This window comes from Pituophis catenifer, unplaced genomic scaffold (genome assembly GCF_029215685.1).
Source record: "Pituophis catenifer annectens isolate HBS135680 unplaced genomic scaffold, rPitCat1.0.hap2 SCAF_9, whole genome shotgun sequence".
NCBI classification, from domain to species: Eukaryota; Metazoa; Chordata; class Lepidosauria; order Squamata; family Colubridae; genus Pituophis; species Pituophis catenifer.
Window position 1 is genome coordinate 7,472,935 of NW_027256889.1, and position 20,494 is coordinate 7,493,428.

The following is a 20,494-nucleotide window of genomic DNA, read 5'->3' on the forward strand; positions in this document are numbered from 1 at the left end:
GCGCAGAGCAGAGAAGGCAGCCCAAACCCGCTCTCCTCCACCTCCCAGCTCCTTTTTTTTGGGCAGGACGCAGAGTCGATGGGTGGGATGGGATGGCGGAGAGACCCGGGAAGAGAGGAATCGCTGACCAGGGTTTAGAGAGCCACCGCGTTTGGGGAGGGGGCGGAGGAAGACCCCCTTGGAGGCGACTCGGCTGGGGAAAGTAAAGAGGGCGGAACTGAGGCGAGGCATGCAAAGATTCCCCCTCCCCTCTTTTTTTTTTTTCCTACGGAAGACCCCCCCCCCTCCTCTCTCTCCCGGAGGCAGTTTTTGAGGGGGGTCTCGGGGAAGGGCAGCGGAGGGGAGGGGAATCTCTCTGGGTTTCCCCAACCCTTTGCGTGGACAACGGGGAGGGGGGCGCCCCTTCTCCCGCCCCCAGCCCTGCTGCAGTAACAAAGAGCCCCTCATAAATCAGCAGCGCGGACCCTCACCCCCCCCCACTAGACCTTCCCACCAGCCCCTCCATCCCTCCCACCCATTGGTGGTCCCCCCTCGGCCTCATTTGCATGCCCCGCCCTTTTCCAAGCCAGCCCCTCTCTCGATTGGTCCACTCGGGGGGCGTCCCTCATCTCTGCCCAACTGTCTGTCAAAATTTTCAAGCTTTCTTTCTCTCTCCCCCCCCCTTCCTCCTCCTCCTCCTCCTCCTCCTCCCCCCCCCCTTATGAGATGCAGCAAGGCTGGCGGGTTGAATGCGAGAGCCAGCCCGTACCTTCCTCCGCCGTTCCCCCCCCCCTTCCCCTCTTTTCTGCCGCTCCTCCTGCCGCGGCTGCAGAATTCCCCCTCATCTCCATCCAGGACCATAGCCGGAGAGATGAACCGCGTCCTGCTGGCAGCGCTGCTCTTCAAGATGAGCATCCTTTTGCTCTCGCAAGGTACCGCGCCATCCCCATCGGGCGCCGGGGGTCGGGATGGGGGTGGGTGGGGGGGAGGTCGGAGGACCCGAGGTGGGAGGGGGCCCGGCCGGGTGTTTGTGTGTTTGTGTGTTTGTGTGTGTGTTTGTGTATATACGTGTGTGTGTGTGCGGGGTGGGGGGGGGAAAAGAGGGTCCAGCCGAGCCTGGGAGCGAGCGAAGTCGTGCGCGGACGGAATACCCAATGCGTCTCTCTGGGCACACACACACGCGTGGGGTTCGGGAGGAAAGTGGGGGGGGGGAAGGAATATGCGCGCGCGCCGCCGCCGCCGCCGCCGGCGGGAATCACAACAGGGTTGCGTGCCACCAAGGGAGCGCAACCGTACCTATGCATCGGGGTACCCGGCGAGGTACCCTAAGATATACCCTCCCTTTGCCCGCTCCGCTCTGGGGGTCTGCGCCTTTCCTTGAGGTCTCGCTCCCCGCTCTGCAGATTTGTGGTCACGTTGGGTGTCACGGCTGCATGCCTTTTGGAAACCCCCCCCTCCCCTTCTCTTCCCCCCGCCACCTCCTCCCTCCCTCCCTCCCTCGGCGGAGATGTCACAACAACTGCAGGCGTGCTGTAGGAATGCACAATTGTGCCCCCCCCCTTTCCCCGATGAATATTCATGGGGAGGGAGAGCTTTCGTGGAAAAAGCGCAACGTGCCTGCCTGTCAAGCAACCTCACTCTGGCGCTCGGATGTGGCTTTTCCCCTCCCTGCCTGCCTGCCTGCCTGCCTGCCCGTGGGCGGCGGGGGGGGGGGAGGATCAGACCCGGCTTGGGAGCAGAGACCTGCAAAAAGGGGTCTTTGGAATCTGGCTGGGGTGGGGGCTGCCCGAAGAGAAACGGGAAGGGGAAAAACGCGCTGCCGGGAGGAGGAGGAGAGAGAGCGAAGCGGAGCGCTTTGCGACGGTTTTGGTTAGAGACTCCCTGCTTGGATGGAGTCGCCTATTTGGGGGAAAATCCAGAGCAAAAAAAAAAAAAGGGTGGGGGGGAAGAGAAAGAAGGCAGTTGTGTAATGTGGGCAGGACTCAGGACTGAAGAGTTGCAGGGAGGAAGCGCTGGAAGAAGGGAAGCTAAGGCTTCTGATGCTTGGAGGATGTAGAGAAACAAGGCTGGGACCCCCCCAAAAAGAGAGATGGAAGACAGGAGGGAGGGAGCTATATGTTGCAAAGGGACAGGTGAGGTCTGCAAAGCTCCCAGGAGAAGTGTTACACCTGCTTACCTGGAAGTTAGGCCTATAGTAATAGTGCCATCAGTATACTGGTGTTCACACCACATACTTAACCAAGACAATTGCAAACTTCCCAGCTGCAGTTGCAGGATACCTGGAAGCTGCTGTGGTTTTAACCTTGATGGGTTTGAAGGGATTTTTTTGGGGGGGGGAGGGGGGAGGGCAGGGGCGGTGTAGGTTACTGTATTGTGTGAACTCAGACCCGGGTGCCTCACAGAGTGTTGTACAAACCGGGAAAAGTGGGTTGTTTCAGGAGCCAGGAAAAGGTTGCTATGTGAATTCTCAACCGCTGGGTTTCCTTATCTCCTGTTCCTTCCAACTCCACATTTCCTAGGGTTAAATCTCAAACCGAGCATCCCAAGAGGCCTTGGGAAGCAGACAGGTTTGTTCTCCTCATAGGCATGACAACAACAAGGGTTGACATGCACAATGGTGCCATGTATTGGTGCAGGTTCCTGGGATTAGTTTACTGGCGTTGATAAGGCTGATTAGTGCCTTGAATTTGCTGAGGTACAGACTTCCCCAATTCTAAGATCAGGTGTTTTTTGTTTTTTTTAAATGCCAGGAGTGGCTTTCCTAATTTCACAACAGCAAAAAGAAATCTGCTGGATCTGACCAAAGATCTATTTTTTTTCCCTACCATCAAACAATCGTAGCGAGACATCTTGCTGTCTGTTTTTCTTCCCTGCCATTTGTCATTTGAAGATAGAGCATCCCTGAATGGAGAGGTTCCACGGGGTTATAAAGCCCAGCGGATTCGAACCGATCTGCCTTTTCTTGAATCTCCCTAATCATTTCCTAAAGCCCCATTCACCAACTGGTAATTTTAGTCTTCTGCAATAATAATACCCTGTAGTAACGGATTTGAAGGAGTAATTCTGGATGATTCATTTCTGCTTTCTGGAGGCAACTGCCAAGCGATTTAATTCCGAGCATCTGAGATCTGGTCCTGGGGGGGGGGGGGAAGAGGGGGGAGAAAACAGAACTCTCTTTTTCCAGATTTACAAGTGGCATGACAGCAAGTGTTGATGTTGGTAATGTTTTTCCTGAGCATCCTTTTGATGATTACTCAGCTTTGCCTGGGCCTCTGTTGATGCTGAAGTTCTGTTTTTAGCATTGCTCAGTTTGATCACCCTTGCAGATGGTTGATTGGCATTCTTAGCATGCACGAGCAAGAGTCTTGTGGAACCTTGAAGATGAGCAAAATTCCTCTTGGCATCTGCTTTCCTTGGCTGGCTCTTATGCCACCAGCTGTCAGATCCATCTGATGGTAGTGTTGCTTGCCTTTAAGAGGCCACTGGGATGTTTGCTCCTGCTGCATCAAACTCTGTTCTGGAAAGTTCAGGCCAAAGAAACCTAGAAGGCTTCCTCCAATAGTTCCTTGTCAAGCCAGAGAAGGTCCAGAGAAGGTCCGAGGGGCTTCGTGATATGGATAGAATGTGTTCTAAAGCCCACCTCCTTTGGAGAGGAGAGGTCTCTCATTGGCTGGCTGTGTGGCATTGCCAAGCAGGCCTTTTTTTTTTTACTTGGTGCCACATCAGTGGTGTCATCACACTGAGCGGTTCTATTGGCAGAGCTGGATCTGGGGAGCTTTGATCTCAGCATGATTGGCAGCGCAGGGAGCTGGTAAATCTGGAAGTGTTGTGGCTGAGTGCGGAGGACTGGCATCATTGGACTGAGACAAGGTAATGAGAAGTCCAAGTGTGGGACTACCAACCTTGTTCTGCCTACTGGAGCAGCAGATGATTCTCCAGCACAATTCAATTCAAAGCCAGAATCGAAACACTGTGTGTCTTGGAGAGAGGTCAGAATAATGTCAGCATGGGCTTGGAAGACTTGAGGGTCAGTTTTGGGCTTCAGTAGAGGGCTACTGTACAAAGGGGGCCTTGAAGAAGGAACGTAGGAACAGCGATGGGAAAATAAGGAGGAACTTGCTTTTAGGAAAGGGATGGGAATGATAAAAGTAACTCAGATTTGTTTAATATCCAGGTAGTTTTTGATTTATGTCTGAAGTTCACTGGAGCCTCCCAAAAGATACTTATCACATGACTTCAAAGTTATGATGTACACACACATCCACATCCACACAACATGGTCATGTGATTGCATTTGGGGCATTTAGCAACCAGGTCAACTTTATGGCTACTCTGTTTCCCCCAAAATAAGACATCCCCTGATAATAAGCCCAATCGGGGCTTTTGAGCGCATGGCAATAAGGCCAAGCGCTTATTTCAGGGTTCAAAAAAATATAAGACAGGGTCTTATTTTCAGGGAAACATGGTATATTTGTAGCATCCTAAAGTCACATCACCATGGGGTTGTTTTGATATTTTTATTCCTGGTTTCCAGCGTTTACTTGCGGTTTCTGACAAAGATGCTCATTGGGATTAGTGGGTTAACTCAATGACCACCATAAAAGATGTCAATAATTTTAGGTGATCCAGTGACCTGCTTAATGACCTCAATGACTTACAATTCTGGGCTCAGTTAAGAATCGTAAATTGAGGATTACCTGGGAGAGGAGGCAGGAGAAAGCTGGTAGGCTTTCAAAATTCTATTCTTAAGATCTCCAACAACTAAGCAGCTTTCTGTCCATCTTTGCATTGTCTTGTTTCTTCACCTGGCTGACCTCCAAAAGGTTGACAACCTCTTGAATGGAGGGCAGGAAATGCTACTGTCACTTAGGACAGGGATCTCCAACCTTGGCAACTTTAAGACTTGTGGACTTCAACTCCCAGAGTTGCCAAGGTTGGAGACCTCTGACTTAGGAAGACTTCTTAAGGGTTGGAGGGAACAAATAGGGAGATCTAGTAACAATGTTCTTCTATCTGCAAATGTTAAGAACTGAACCCTAACATTCACTTACTCCAGGGGCTCCTAAACATTTTGGCATGACACTCCCCCTCCCTTGAGTGTAATCTTAAAATATACACATTCTCTAAAACTCCAAACTCCAAAATCAGGGGAGTCTTCAAATTTGGCAACTTTATGACGTGTGAGCTTCCAACTCCCAGAATTCCTCAGCCAGTTGGAAGTTGAAATCCACCAGTTGCCAAGTTTGGAGACCCCCCTGATGTCCAAAATGTATACAAATAAACAACAAAAACAATACAATGAAAGGGAAAGGATCTTCACTCCTCCCCTGGAACTGTCTCCACCTCCCCAAGGGAGATTCCCACCTCGTAATGCTGGGAAACGCTGATCTATGCAAAATCCACATTTTAAGCTTTGGCAATATTGCTACATCTGCTGATCACTGGCTGCCAGCAGTTTGGCAGATCGAATCTCACCAGGCTCAAGGTTGACTCAGCCTTCCATCCTTCCGAGGTGGGTAAAATGAGGACCCAGATTGTTGGGGGCAAGATGCTCACTCTGTAAACTGCTTAGAGAGGGCTGTAAAAGCACTGTGAAGCGGTATATAAGTCTAAGTGCTATTATCCATCCTTCCTTCCTTCCTTCCTTCCTTCCTTCCTTCCTTCCTTCCTTCCTTCCTTCCTTCCTGTCTTATTCCCTTTCTCCTTTTCCTTCCTGATGCCGCAGTGCTTAGAATGCAATATTACAGGCAAACTCTGCCCACAGCCAGCAGTTCGATCCTGACCAGCTCAAGGTTGACTCAGCCTTCCATCCTTCCAAGGTGGGTAAAATGAGGACCCAGACTGTTGGGGGGCAAGAGGCTGGCTCTGTAAACCACTTAGAGAGGGATGTAAAAACACTACGAAGCGGTATATAAGTCTAAGTGCTCCTGCTACTGTTAGAATAAAGAAAGCCATTCAAAATATGCGGTTCCACAGAATAGGCAAGTGTGTGATTGTGGACAGGCTGCTTACAAAATGGCCAGCAGGATTTCTAAACCTGGGTTTTCAACCCTGAGTTGGTCAAGGAGGGAATAGCCAGTTCTATACCACCCACCGCACGAAACGCAGAAACACTTGAAACCAATTCAGATCGATATTGTGACAGGATCTGAGTCCAGATGTGCAGATTAAAAGGTAAAGGTTCCCCTCGCACATATGTGCTAGTCGTTCCCGACTCTAGGGGGCGGTGCTCATCTCCGTTTCAAAGCCGAAGAGCCAGCATTGTCCAAAGACATCTCTGTGGTCATGTGGCCGGCATGACTCAACGCCAAAGGCACACGGAACGCTGCTCCCTTCCCACCAAAGCTGGTCCCTATTTTTCTACTTGCATTTTTTACCTGCTTTCGAACTGCTAGGTTGGCAGATTAGGGATCCCTTAATCAGAGGAGCAAAGTAGCAGGGCCTCCAAAACAGGTTCCTTGAGAAGTCCTGACTAGAGACAACAACAACACACCGGAGAGGAAGAAGATCTTTTTCAAGTAGTTTAGGTCATGAGGATATTTCTTAATCTCTCTGGAGAAAGCAGAAGGTACATTGCCCAGCATTTAGTTTCCTAATAGAGGCTGGACAGATGTTTTGGGGAAGTAAATAGGACCTAAAGCTGAGTGCCATCCTCTGTTATTGTCAGGTACACCAGATGGGCACTTGGCAATCGGCATGAATTTAACAATGGTTGAGATGTCCTGGGGGCGTGTGAGTCGCAATTGGTGACCTTCCCAGCTGGCTTCTGAGAAGCAAAGTCAATGGGGGGAAGCCAAATTTGCTTAACGATCACATGTTTCATGTAACGACTGCGGTGGTTCATTTAACAACCATGGTGGCAAGAAAAAAAAGTTATAAAACCGGGCATGACTCATTGCAGAGCAATGGAAATTCTGGCTCCTGTTGTGGTTGTAAGTTGAAGGGAGGGAGGGAAGGAGGGAGGGAGAGAGAGGAAAAAGAGAGAGAGGAAAGAGAGAAAGAGGAAAGAGAGAGAGAGGAAAAAGAGAGACAGAAAGGACAAAGGAGAGGAAAGAGAGAGAGAGAGGAAAAAGAGAGAGGAAAAACACAGAGAGAGGAAAAACAGAGAGAAAGAGGACAAAGGAGAGAGGAAAGAGAGAGGGAGGAAGAGAGAGGAAAAACACAGAGGGAAAACAGAGAAAAACAGGGAAAGAGAGAGAGAGGAAAAAGAGCGAAAGAGGACAAAGGAGAGAGGAGATAGATAGATAGATAGATAGATAGATAGATAGATAGATAGATAGATAGATAGATATAGATATAGATATAGATATAGATATAGATATAGATATAGATATAGATATAGATATAATATAGATATAGATATAGATGATATAGATATAGATAGATATATATTGTTCACTTCATCACTCTAAACAAGTATAAGAATCTCATCTTCCACACATGAACATCTCTGCAAAATTGTCTTGTTCCTTAAACAAATTCCTCGACTTGATGCCTTTTGGCTACACTAGAACTCCCAGCTCCCAGAATTCTCAGTCATCCTGGCTGAGAATCTGGAAGTTCTGCTCCCAGCATTTCTGAAGGGCATGAGATTGGAAAAATTAAAATAAATAGTTAGAACCAGTTGGGGATATTCACCTGGTAGCTAAGTGAAACATCTTGTAATTAATTAAGACATACTATATATATAAGAGAGCTGAATAAATACTAGAACATCCAACTCATGAGATTGCAACAACATTCTGTTTTCCTTGCAAATAAATTTTGGTAGCCAATTGTCTTCACGGTACTAAATGAGAACTGCTTGGGGGAAAGAAAAAAGGGTCAAGAGAATTTTTCTGCAGTGCACTAATCTCACCAACCAATATTTGTTTGAGCAGTGGGAAATGAATAGCAAAGCTGAGCAGGACGTCCGTATCGCAGAAGGTGGAGGAGAGAGAGAGATGTCTCATTGCTTTATTTATTGAAGTGGAATAAATTACACATTGCAAATGTGTTCTTGTTTAAGCTGGTGAGGAGTTGGGAGAGTCCAACCTGGGTTGATTCAATTCATTCCTACAATTCAGTTTAGGGCCTTAGGACATTGCAAGCTACAGAAATCCACGATGAAAATAACCAGATAAGCTGATCAGCACAATTTAGATCGCCAAGTGGAACAAATGTGACTCTTTGCAATTAATCAGATTGCCTAGTACAGATTTGTGATGATACCGATCAACAGCACTTTCTTAGAGAGATCCCAGGTTGTGGGCTAATTTAATTACAAAGCCTGTGCTATTTTTTTTCTGCCTCTCTCTCTCTCCCCCCCTCTCTCTCCCTCCCTCTCTCTCTTCTTTCTTTCTCTCCCTCTCTCTCTCTCTCTCTGTCTCTCTGTCTCTGACTCTCTCCTCCCTCCCTCCCTCTCTCTCTTCTCTCTTTCTCTCCCTCTCTCTCTGTCTCTCTCTCTGTCTCTGTCTCTCCTCCCTCCCTCTCTCTCTTCTCTCTTTCTCTCCCTCTCTCTGTCTCTGCCTCTCTCTCTCCCCCCTCTCTCCCTCCCTCTCTCTCTTCTCTCTTTCTCTCCCTCTCTCTCTGTCTCTGTCTCTCTGTCTCTGACTCTCTCTCTCCTCCCTCCCTCCCTCTCTCTCTTCTCTCTTTCTCTCCCTCTCTCTGTCTCTCTGTCTCTGTCTCTCTCTCTCTCCTTCCCTCTCTCTCTTCTCTCTTTCTCTCCCTCTCTCTCTGTCTCTGTCTTTCTGTCTCTGTCTCTCTCTCTGTCTGTCTCTGACTCTCTCTCTCCTCCCTCCCTCCCTCTCTCTCTTCTCTCTTTCTCTCCCTCTCTCTGTCTCTGTCTCTCTGTCTCTCTCTCCCTCCCTCTCTCTCTTCTCTCTTTCTCTCCCTCTCTCTGTCTCTGTCTCTCTGTCTCTGTCTCTGTCTCCCTCCCTCTCTCTCTTCTCTCTTTCTCTCCCTCTCTCTCTGTCTCTGTCTCTCTGTCTCTGACTCTCTCTCTCCTCCCTCCCTCCCTCTCTCTCTTCTCTCTTTCTCTCCCTCTCTCTCTGTCTCTGTCTCTGTTTCTCTGTCTCTGTCTCTCCTCCCTCCCTCTCTCTCTTCTCTCTTTCTCTCCCTCTTTCTGTCTCTGTCTCTCTGTCTCTGTCTCTCTCCCTCCCTCTCTCTCTTCTCACTTTCTCTCCCTCTCTCTCTCTGTCTCTCTCTCTCTCTCTCCTCCCTCCCTCTCTGTCTCTCTCTCTTCTCTCTTTCTCTCCCCCCCTCTCTCTCTGTCTCTTTGTCTCTGTCTCTGTCTCTCTCTCCCCCTCCCCCCTCTCTTTCTCTCTTTCTCTCTCTCCTCTTTCTCTTTCTCCCTCTCCTCTCTCCCTCCCTCCCTCCCTCTCCACTCCCCCTGTATTGGGTCTAGTGCAGGGGTGAGTTCTACTTACCTTTACTAACCGGTTCACAACGGGATCGCCCGCGTGCATGAGCTTTGCTCGCGCAAGCGCCTTGCTTCTGTGCATGCGCAGATCGCCGATGATGACATCCGGGACAGTGGGTGGCGGCTCCTGCCAGTTTTACTTCTGGTTCTTGCGAACTGGTCCGAACCGGGGGGGCAACCCACCACCCAGACTCTGGTGGTTAAAGGCTAGAAATCAGGAGACTGTGAGTTTTAGTCCTGCTTTAGGCCCAAAGCCAGCTGGGTGACCTTGGGCCAGTCACTTTCTCTCACCTCCAGGAAGGAGACAAGGGCAACCTCCTTGCAAAACTCTTGCCAAGAAAATTGCCGGGACTTGTCCATGCAGCCACTAGATGACAAGATTGATTTGTAGGCATAAAAAAAGAAAAAAGAAGAAGAAAAGAAAATCCATACAATTAATACAATGAAATGCTGCTGTGCTTGAGAATCCAAAACCCGAGGATGAATTAAAAAGCTCTATTCAAAGACTTCGGTTTGTTTTTTTTTTATAAAAAAAGGTTAAGTTTGAGCAAGTTTTCCTCATTGGTCATACGTCCTGCCTAATGAACGGACGCTGTTTCTGTGGACGGGACACAATTATACGCTTTGATCCCATTTCTTGACCTTTTGGCCTTTTATCGTGTGAAGTTTGAAGGAACAATTCCAAGCCCCTTTGGCCAAAAGTGTTTAGAAACTCTTTTCAGACTTTCCCAGTGAACAAAGGAAGATCAGAGATAACACAGGAGGGTCCTGGGAATGTTGGCTGTTAAATTTACATACGGCCCCCTGCTCCAAGACTTAAATTTGATTCAGTTCTGACTGCTGGGATCAAATTCCACCTTCTGAATCTTCCATTTCAAATAGGGGGAAAATCACTTTCCTGAGACGACTTCTGGAAGATAAATCTTGTCAAAGAGAAAAAGGTCTTGTGGGAGGTTTAATATATATTTTTGAAGGATGTCCTCCAACATAGTATGAACTAGTATTTTTGTGAATGGTTCCCATCCAAGAAAATAATGGTCTTTGTTTGTACCTTCTACCCTGATTTAACCTGCCTCATCCATGCTACTACGCATGTATTCAAGATCGTGCAGTCAATGAAGGGATTAGAGTCCATGAAGGTGATTGATTGATTGATTGATTGATGATGTGTCATCAAGTAGGAGTCGGCTCTCAGCAATTCATGTCAGTTGCCAAGTGCCCAAATTCTCAGCATGAATGCCACCATGAAATATAGGTAGTTCTTAACTTACAACCATTCATTTAGTGACTGTTTGAAGTTCCAATGGCACTGAAAAAAGCAACCAGTTCCTGCTCTTTTGCAGCATCGTCACCAGGGGTGGGTTCTAAATTTTTTTACTACCGGTTCTGTGGGTGTGGCTTTTGTGGGCGTGGCTTGATGGTCATGTGACAATTATTTAGGATTTAGCAGAGGTACTGGTCTACCAGGCTTTTAACTGTTTGCAGAACTGTACCGATCTACCCATTTATTTTTGTAGGCACTGATCTACTCATGTATTTTTGCAGGCACTGGTCTACCCATTTATTTTTGCAGGCACTGATCTACTCATGTATTTTTGCAGGCACTGGTCTACCCATTTATTTTTGCAGGCACTGGTCTACCCATTTATTTTTGCAGCCACTGATCTACTCATGTATTTTTGCAGGCACTGATCTACTCATGTATTTTTGCAGGCACTGATCTACTTATGTATTTTTGTAGGCACTGATCTACTCATGTATTTTTGCAGGCACTGGTCTACCCATTTATTTTTGCAGGCATCGGTCTACTCATTTGTTTTCTTTTACCACTGATCAGCTGTAGGCCGGCCCTTTGAAGCCCCGGGGCAAGAGTTTAAACAGTCTTTTTCCCTCTAGCCATCAGCTGGGACTCAGGAGGCAGCAATAGATTGGGGGTGGGGCCAAATAAAAGGTAAGAATAACGCAGGGGGTGGGTGGGTGGGAGGCGAGGGGGGCGGGGGAGGCAGAACAGCTTCGGTGACGTCATATCGTCACCGTTACTGGCTCGGTGGAACCGGGCAGAACCAGGAGGAACCCACCACTGATCGTCACATGATCCAAATTTGGGCACTTGGCAACTGACATGTACTTATGACAATTGCAGCATCCCGGGATCATTTGATCATCATTTGCAACCTTTTCTGCTGGCTTCCGACAAGCGTGGGCTTCAATGGGGGAAGCCAGATCCGCTTAATGAGCACATGATTCACTTACTGAGTGCAGTGCTTTTCGCTTAATGTAACAGGTTGTAAATTCGGGCGTGCCTCACTGAACAATTGCCTTATTTAGCAGTGAAAATGGTGGTCATAAGTTTGAGGGTTGCCTGTAGTCGTTTTTAATACGCTGTTGAAACTCTGTTAGTGTTAGTGAGATGGCTATTAGAGGTGTGGTTAGAGGGCAGGAGAAGGGAGGTCAAAGGTCAAGATGGTCACCATCTTGACTTTCTTGACCTCCTCCATGGGAGCTGCTGTCATTCACTTTGCATCTCGCAAATAGAGGAAGGAGGTTTATGCCTCGCCTTTTTCGTCATAGGTTCTCCTGCTTGAGCAGGGGGTTGGACGAGAAGACCTCCAAGGTCCCTTCCAGAGATTCTATTCTATTCTATTCTATTCTATTCTATTCTATTCTATTCTATTCTATTCTATTCTATTCTATTCTACTCTACTCTACTCTACTCTACTCTACTCTACTCTACTCTACTTTCTATTCTATTCTACTGTGGTTGTACAGTGATTAGAATGCAGTACTGCAGGCTATTTCTGCTGACTGCCGGCTGCCTGAAATTTGGCAGTTTGAATCTCACCAAGCTCAAGATTGACTCAGCCTTCCATCCTTCCGGGGTGGGTAAAATGAGGACCCAGATTGTTGGGGGCAAGAGGCTGACTCTGTAAACCGCTTAGAGAGGGCTGTAAAAGCACTGTGAAGCGCAGAGGTGGGTTTCAGCAGGTTCTGACCAGTTCTGGAGAACCGGTAGCGGAAATTTTGAGTAGTTCGGAGAACTGGTAGTAAAAATTCTGGCTGGCCCCACCCCCGTCTATTCTCTGCCTCCTGAGTCCCAGCTGATCGGGAGTTAATGGGGATTTTGCAGCAACCTTCCCCTGGATTGGGGAGGGAATGGAGATTTTCCAGTATCCTTCCCCTGCCACGCCCACCAAGCCACGCCTACCAAGCCATGCCTACCAAGCCATGCCATGCCCACTAAGCCACACCCACAGAACCGGTAGTAAAAATTTTTGAAACCCACCACTGGTGAAGCGGTATAGAAGTCTAAATGCTGTTGCTATTATCTCTTGCCCCTTTTGTGTATCTTTTTCATCAACAGATCACTGATTTAAACAGGCATTGCAACAAGTTCAGATGACTTCAATTAAGTAACAATCCCAAAGGCCAAAGTTAATTAGCGCTAAAGCCGGACTATAGGGTTCTTTTATTATTTTGAGGAATGGAATCTTATTTAATAATCCAGGCATGGAGGGAGTCTTATGGATTGCTGTCCGTGTTCTGCCTTGGGAATGCTGATCAAATAGGGAAGGATTGCCAGATTCAAAGAATTCACAAAACTGATTTAACGTGCTTAAATGGGGGGGAATCAATGGTGGGTTACTTCCAGTTCAGACCGGTTCTATAGAAACAGTAGTAAAACCGGCGGGAGGCTCCACCCACTGACCCCGACGTCATCAAGAAGCTTCTGCGCATGTGCGCGCGGCCCAGTTGCGAACCGGAAGTAAAGGTAAGTAGAACCCACCCCTGGGGGGCATCCGGATCTCGGGGGGACCTCATTCCAGACAGCCAATGCTGCTACAAATAAGGCATACTTCCAAGGTTCTAGTCAGTGGTGGGTTCCTCCCAGTTTGGCCCGGTTCTGCCGAGCCGGTAGCAGTGATGATATGACATCATCGAACCGGTTCTGTAACCCTGCCCCTCCTGCATTATTCTGTATTCTTAATTCTATTCTTTTCTATTCTATTCTATTCTATTCTATTCTATTCTATTCTATTCTATTCTATTCTATTCTATTCTATTCTATTCTATTTTATTCTATTCTATTCTGTATTCTTAATATTATTCTATTCTTTTCTATTCTGTTCTATTCTGTATTCTTAATTCTATTCTATTCTATTCTATTCTATTCTATTCTATTCTATTCTATTCTATTCTATTGAAAAAAGTGACTTATGACAGTTTTTCACACTTATGACCATTGCAGCATCCTCATGTACATTAAAATTCAGTTGCTTGGCAACGGTTTATGATTGTTGCAGTGCTCCGGGGTCATGGGATCGCCTTTTGCAAGCTTCTGACAAGCAATTGTGGGGAGCGAAATTCATTTAACACGTGACTAACTTAACAACTGTGGTGATTCCCTTAGCAACTGTTGGCAAGAAAGGTTGTAAAATAGGGCAAAACTCCATCAACACATGTCTCACTTAGCAACATAAATTTTGGGTTCAGTTGTGGTTGAAAGTCCGGGATTACCGGTGTGGTGCCCAAAATGCAGAGTTCTCATCTCTTGATGTGGCTTTTGTCCATCGCCTGGAGTATGTTGGCCACGATAGTAATTCATGCTAAATCAGCCTGTTTGCATTTCTTTGTTCATCCCTTCAAGTCTGCCTTGCTTGCCAGGGGTGACACGGAGAGCAAACTCTTGCAGGATGCTCTCGTCTTATTTCCCGCAAGAAATATCACCCTGCTTGCTTCTGACTATGGAGGTTTCATCGGATGCGATACGAGTTCAAACATGGCTCTAAGCCATCATGTCGTTTCCTTGCTCCTGTTTCTGCACAATCTGCAAAAGCCGCTTCTAGGATTGATGGCAAAACGCAACGTGTGAACCAGAAAAGTTGCGGCTGACTTAACTGGGCTAATACGATGAACAGAACTGCGGTTACCACCTTGGGGGAAACTCAACGGCTGCTCGTGACCTTTCAAACCATGAAGCCCTTGGAGGGAGTCTCTGGGTCCCGAAGCTGCGTTTGTACCAAACGCTCATTTGAGGCTGCGTAGCTTGCGGTTCAGTGCGTTGTGTCTGTAGATCATGTTCCAAAAAGACAACTCCTCAGCCACTTTGCAGTCGCATCAGCCACTCCTGCAAGCTACTAAGTACGTGCTGCATGGGACTATTAACTGCTAAGGAAAGCTTCGAGCAGGCTTGCCTTCATTTATTACTCACAACTCCTAGGTAGCTCTCGGATAACAAACTCTGAATGGGCAAAGATTTAGGAGCTAGTCCCAAAGGTGCTTTTTGCAAGAGGCAAAACTGGACTTTCTGGTTTTTCTTGGAAGACGTTTCGCTTCTCATCCAAGAAGCTTCTTCAGCTCTGACTGGAATGGGGAGGTCAAGGAGTATAAATCCTTCCATTCCCCACTACTATCCAGGACTACCTGTAGTTTGGTTGGTGTAGAAAGAATGGCAGCGTCAAAAGAGAGATCAGTTCAGAATCCTTACAGAGCCACAAATGTACTAAATTCAACAAACCGTGAATTCAATTTCTAGCAGGTGCTTGTCAGGTTTCGATGTCATCTCAAATAAATTGCACTCACAAACAATTAATCTTTGCTGAAATATTCCATTTATTGAGTACGACAGATCTGGCCCCAACTTCGTCGTAGCCGATACTAACCCTCTGACCCCCAAACCCTTCCCTTTCCGTTCCCCAATTCTCATCTTCTCATTGGCCATCTTCTAAGTCAGTCTCCCTAGCTTCTGACCTCACCCCACAGGAATGTTCCCCCCTCCCATCCCATCTCCTAGGGGATATTATCTACAGAGAAAATAAGTAGGTGAAAAGTCAAGCCTCGTCTTTTTATGGCAGCATCAGAATGCTGACAGTGCTATTAGTTGAGAATGTTTTCTGTGCATAGGCATGTTTAACTGGAATTTCACATGTGGTCCTGGTGTTTCTGTAGGTTGTGAAATTCCAGTTAAACATGCCCAATTTGTTACGAGTACAGTAGGGCAATTGTGTTTTCTGGTTTTGAGTGTATTGTGTGATTCAATGGCTGCGAGGTGCCTATTGCACTTGGATAACATGATGACATAATGCACATGACTCCGATCTGTCACTGCATTGCAACTGGGTCAGAAGTCAGTTATAAATGTGGAAGGCAGATGACATAGCTGAAACCAGACAAGTTAAAACGGCCAGCCCCAGGCATAAAAACCCAAGTTGTCTGCTCTTGTTCCCTTCATTTTTGGAAGTTCCCCTGTCAGAATTTCAGCCTTGTGTTCCATGCGCCCCTGATTAAATCCTGGGAGAACCAGCCAGCCTTCAGACTGAAGGCAAAACAATTGTGGGCTAGGAATGAAAGCAGTGGGTGAAATCCAATTTTTTTTTTTACTACTGGTTCTGTGGGCGTGGCTTGGTGGACATGGCGTGGCTTAGTGGGCGTGGCAGGGGAAGGATACTACAAAATCCCCATTCCCTCCCCACTCCTGGGGGAAGGATATTGCAAAATCTCCATTCCCACCCCACTCTGGGGCCAGCCAGAGGTGGTATTTGCCGGTTCTCTGAACTACTCAAAATTTCTGCTACCGGTTCTCCAGAACCTGCTGGATTTCACTCCTGAATGAAAGGCACCGGCTTTCCACCGGCCAGTACACTCTCATAGAGAGGGGCTCCTCCGGGTGCCGTCGGCCAAACAATGTCGACTGGCGGCCCCTAGGGGGAGAGCCTTCTCTGTGGGGGCAGCTACTATCTGTAACAAGCTCCCCCCGGAGATACGGAGGATCCTGGATCTGCGCACCTTCCGCCGCGCTCTTAAGACCTTTTTATTCCACCAGGCGGGCCTGGCCTAATCTTTTCCCTCTTTTTAATTATGCAAATTTTAATCGGTTTTTAAATGATTGGGGTGTTTTAATTTGTCTAGGCCAAATTGTTTAATTCGATTTTACTTTGTTTTTAAATTTTGTATCTATGTATTTTTACTGTTTGGCGGTTCACCGCCCGGAGTCCTTCGGGAGTAGGGCGGTATATAAATCAAATAAAGTAAGTAAGTAAGTAAAGGCATTTGCCTTGATCAAATGTCTGATAGAAAATAGGCAGGGCAGACAATCAGCAAACAGATGAATGTCCACTTTCTCATCAAAAAGAAAAAAGAAAAGAAAAGGAAAAGAAAAGAAAGAAAGAAAGAAAAAAGAAAAAGAAAAAAGGTTGCAGCAGGATCTTATCCCAGGACTGATCTTAGCCGCCGCTATCTTTTTGCCAAGGGAAGTTGAAGATAAAAATAACTCATCATTTTATGGAAAGACTAGGGAACCGTTATTATCATAATTCTGCAGAGAAATAGGATGAAGTGACAGGGTAGGTGGCCAACAAAAAAAAGAGTGGAAGAAAGGTCATTTAAAGAACAACAACAACAGAAAAAGAGATTCTTGAAGGATGCCTCTTAAATTGAAAAGGAAGGTGATATCCTGATGGAGAAACAGCATCCTGGATGTCACCTGCCCAAAAATAGACAGTCTTGAACCTGTTGGCCTTCCAGAAGGTTTTCCCCCAGGCATTGAAACTGGGATGTTGATGGAAGTACAGCAGAGATGTGGTTTTAGAATATAGAATAACAGAGTTGGAAGGGACCTTGGAGGTCTTCTAATCCAACCCCCTCCTTAGGCAGGAAACCCTACACCACTTCAGACAAATGGTTATCCAACATCTTCTTAAAAACTTCCAGTGTTGGAGCATTCACAACTTCTGGAGGCAAGTTGTTCCATCTGTTAATTGTTCTCACTGTCAGGAAATTCCTCCTTAGTTCTAAGTTGCTTCTCTCCTTGATTAGTTTCCACCCATTGCTTCTTGTCCTGCCCTCAGGTGCTTTGGAGAATAGCTTGACTCCCTCTTCTTTGGGGCAACCCCTGAGATATTGGAAGACTGCTATCATGTCTCCCCTATTCCTTCTTTTCATTAAACTAGACATACCCAGTTCCTGCAATCGTTCTTTATATGTTTTAGTCTCCAGTCCCCTAATCTTCTTTGTTGCTCTTCTCAGCGCTCTTTCTAGAGTCTCAACATCTTTTTTACATTGTGGTGTTTGTTTGATGTGTTAAGGATGTGATTTTTAGAAAGCTTGAGCCAGTTTATTGTTAATGAATTTCTATAGCTTGAGGAAAGGAAGGCAGGCAGGCAGGCAGGCAGGCAGGCAGGCAGGAAGGAAGGAAGGAAGGAAGGAAGGAAGGAAGGAAGGAAGGAAGGAAGGAAGGAAAGAAGGAAGGAAGGAAGATAGATAGATAGATGAGAAGGAAGGAATCGAAAAGAAGGAAGGAAGACCAGAAGTTGATGGAATTCCCAGAAAGTGATCTACTTGAGAAGATCTTCTAATGGGTGAAGCAGAAACACAATTTTGTTCTCTGAAATGTATGCTGGACACCTGGAAGGGGAGAAGGAAGGGTTTTATTTCCTGGCCTGCCCATCCAGAAGGTTTGGTCTGTTCCAGGTTTGAGGAAACCCATGGAAACCTCATGAGCTCTTGTCTCAGGACTCTGATAGGTTTTTGGTCTTGACGAAGTTCATTTGCCTTCCTCTTTCTATTCACATTATTGGTGCTTATTTTTCCTTCTTTGTTTTTGGTCTGTTGAAGCTCAAAGCACATTGGCTGGAAACCTTGGGATTGAGCAGGTAAAGATAAGATCCCGGCTAATATTAGGAGCTGGGTTGGTCTCAGCTCTAACAGGTCTTTGGGCTTGAAGAGGAGAAGCAAATTCATTGTTAGCTGCCATAATGGCTTGGAAGGCCTGGGATCAGTGGTAGGTTGCTCCCGGTTCGCCCCAGTTCGGGCGAACTGGTAGTGGTGGCGGTGGGAGGCTCCGCTCACCCATCCAGACATCATCAAAAACGCTCTGCGCATATGCAGATGCGCCACGTGCTCGCAAAGCAAGTGCGTGGACCTGCGTGCTACTGATAGCGCCGGGATTTGAAACTCACTACTGCCTCGGATACAGCCTCCCTGTGGGATCCAAGCTAAAGTCATAAGGCACTGAATTACAGCTGTTCTGTCCCAGGTGCAGCCCAGGAGAACTTTCCCTGCAGGTCTGCTGAACCATCTAAGAATGACCATCTGCCCTGTGGGTGGAAGCCAGGATTCTCTGCATTTCCTTCACAAAAATAGAGGATAAGACTTCGCACCTCCTCTGTTAGCTCTTTTATGTCTTCCTTATGGGAGGAAACGATGGAGACGAACACCAGGGTAATACAAGGAGCAGCCACTCTCGGCGCAGACCAAAAAAAACCCACCTCCCATCTGCCAGGAGGTAGGATGTGATACTTCCCATAAACATCAGGGTGCTGGCAAGTCTTCCCATTTAGCAATGTTTGTTTGGGTGGTGGATATGCAGGAAAAAAAAAATCTTGTCTATTTTTGGGCACGCGAAACTTGTGGTGGAGGAATATTCGATGTGTTTGGTGGAAGAGAGAGTTGTTAAAAAAAAAAAGCATCTGCAATAGAGCACTTGCTTGCCTGTAAAACAAGCCCTTGTAAATTAAACAAAGATAGTTCCAAGATTTGGGAGGAAGCGTTTACAGCACTGCTGTGCATTTGCTTGACCTAAAAGAGGAGGAAGCAGCAAAACTGGCGGTTTCTCCTGCTGCTTCTGATCTTTGGATCCTGCTGGTGTTCTGATCTAATCCATTAGCTAGGCACTAAGGGCCATCAATGGCCATCCATTCCCCCAATCCCACCCCAGCCCACCCGAAAGAAGTCGAATTAAAGGCAACAATCAACCCTCCTAGTCTAGCTAAGCTTATTTTCCCTTCGACAGTTTCTCAGCACATCTCCCACATTTTGTCTAAAGGACACACTGAAGGTTGTTAATATTCTCAAATGAAATATCAACAATTAAAAGCCCAGTAAAAACACATTAAAATGATGAGTGCTAGGGCTCCAAAGACAGGGCTGAATGTCTTAAATGCCTTTCCCAAAAATGGAAATATTACAAACTCAGCGTCATTCCCAAGGGAGCGAGGCGAGGAAAAGCGCTCCTCCTAACACACTTGACAAGGTCATGCTGTTTGTTGTTTTCAGAGGTTGCTGAACCTCTCACCGTTTGAAATCAGTGAAGTTTCCTGATAGTTTGTAAAAGTAGCACCTGTCCGTTGTTCCTGAAGACGTCTAACTGGGGGGTGGGCTGCTGGGGGTTCGCAGGGGTTTGGGAGAACCTCTAGCTAAGATTCTGTGCAGTTTGGAAAACCCCCAAATCCCACTCCTGGCTGGCCCCGCCCCGCCCTGCCCACCCCACCCCTCCCAGGAGTCCCCACACAGCCTATTTTGGATGCAGGTAAGTGCAGGGTGCACGCAGAGGCTCACTGAGGGCAAAAAACGGGACTACCGGAAGTTCGGGAAGGCCGGAAATGGGCCTGTTTCCGGCCTTCAGAGGTCCCCCGGAGCCTGGGGAGGCCGTTTTCACCCTCCCAGAGGCTCAAGGAAATCCTTCGGAGCAAAAACACCCCCCCTGCCATGGTGCAGGAGGCGACTAGCCATGGCCACCATGGCTACACCCACCCAGCAACCGGGCATAGAACCCCTTACTAAAATTTTTGACCTCCACCCCTGCGTCTAACGTTAATGTAAGCAAGGCGGGGCTGAACATAACTAAACCTGGTAAACCTAGAAAGGGCCACTATTGGTGTCGTACATGTAGTTGTACCAATGCATTCCTTGCAACCACTGTCTAAGGGAGATCCAGTAACATCTTCAGATCATAAAGGATTCCCAGAATGTGGTTTTATACCTTTCTAGCTCCATCCAGAATAGGGTTTCTCAAATCTGGCCACTTGAAGGAGGTGAGGGACTTCAACTCCCAGAATTCCCCAACTAGCCAGGTTGGCTGGAGAATTCTGGGAGTTGAAGTTGACACCTCTTCAAGTGGCCACGTTGGAGAAACGCTGATGTAGAATAAGTATCTTTTGGTGGACTGGATCCAGTCAGTTCCTTCCTTTCCATGTTGCCTCCATCCCTTTCACTGGGGTGACTCGTCTTATCCATATGCATTGTTTCAGCAAACATTCATTGTCTGAGAAACAAGATAAGAACCCCACAATGAAGTAGATTCCACTGGGTGCATTGTACAGTAGGAACCGGTCTTGAGGC

General features: G+C 47.1%; 1 protein-coding gene across 1 annotated transcript in view; it reads left to right on the plus strand.

The window, feature by feature from the left end:
• The first annotated feature begins 705 nt into the window (after positions 1-705).
• The window catches only part of IGLON5 (IgLON family member 5), a 96,182-nt gene continuing 76,393 nt past the window's right edge, over positions 706-20,494 (plus strand). The window contains 3 exon segments of the mRNA XM_070949340.1: positions 706-780; positions 782-911; positions 1,362-1,386. Of these exon segments, the coding sequence (XP_070805441.1) occupies positions 706-780; positions 782-911; positions 1,362-1,386 (230 nt within the window).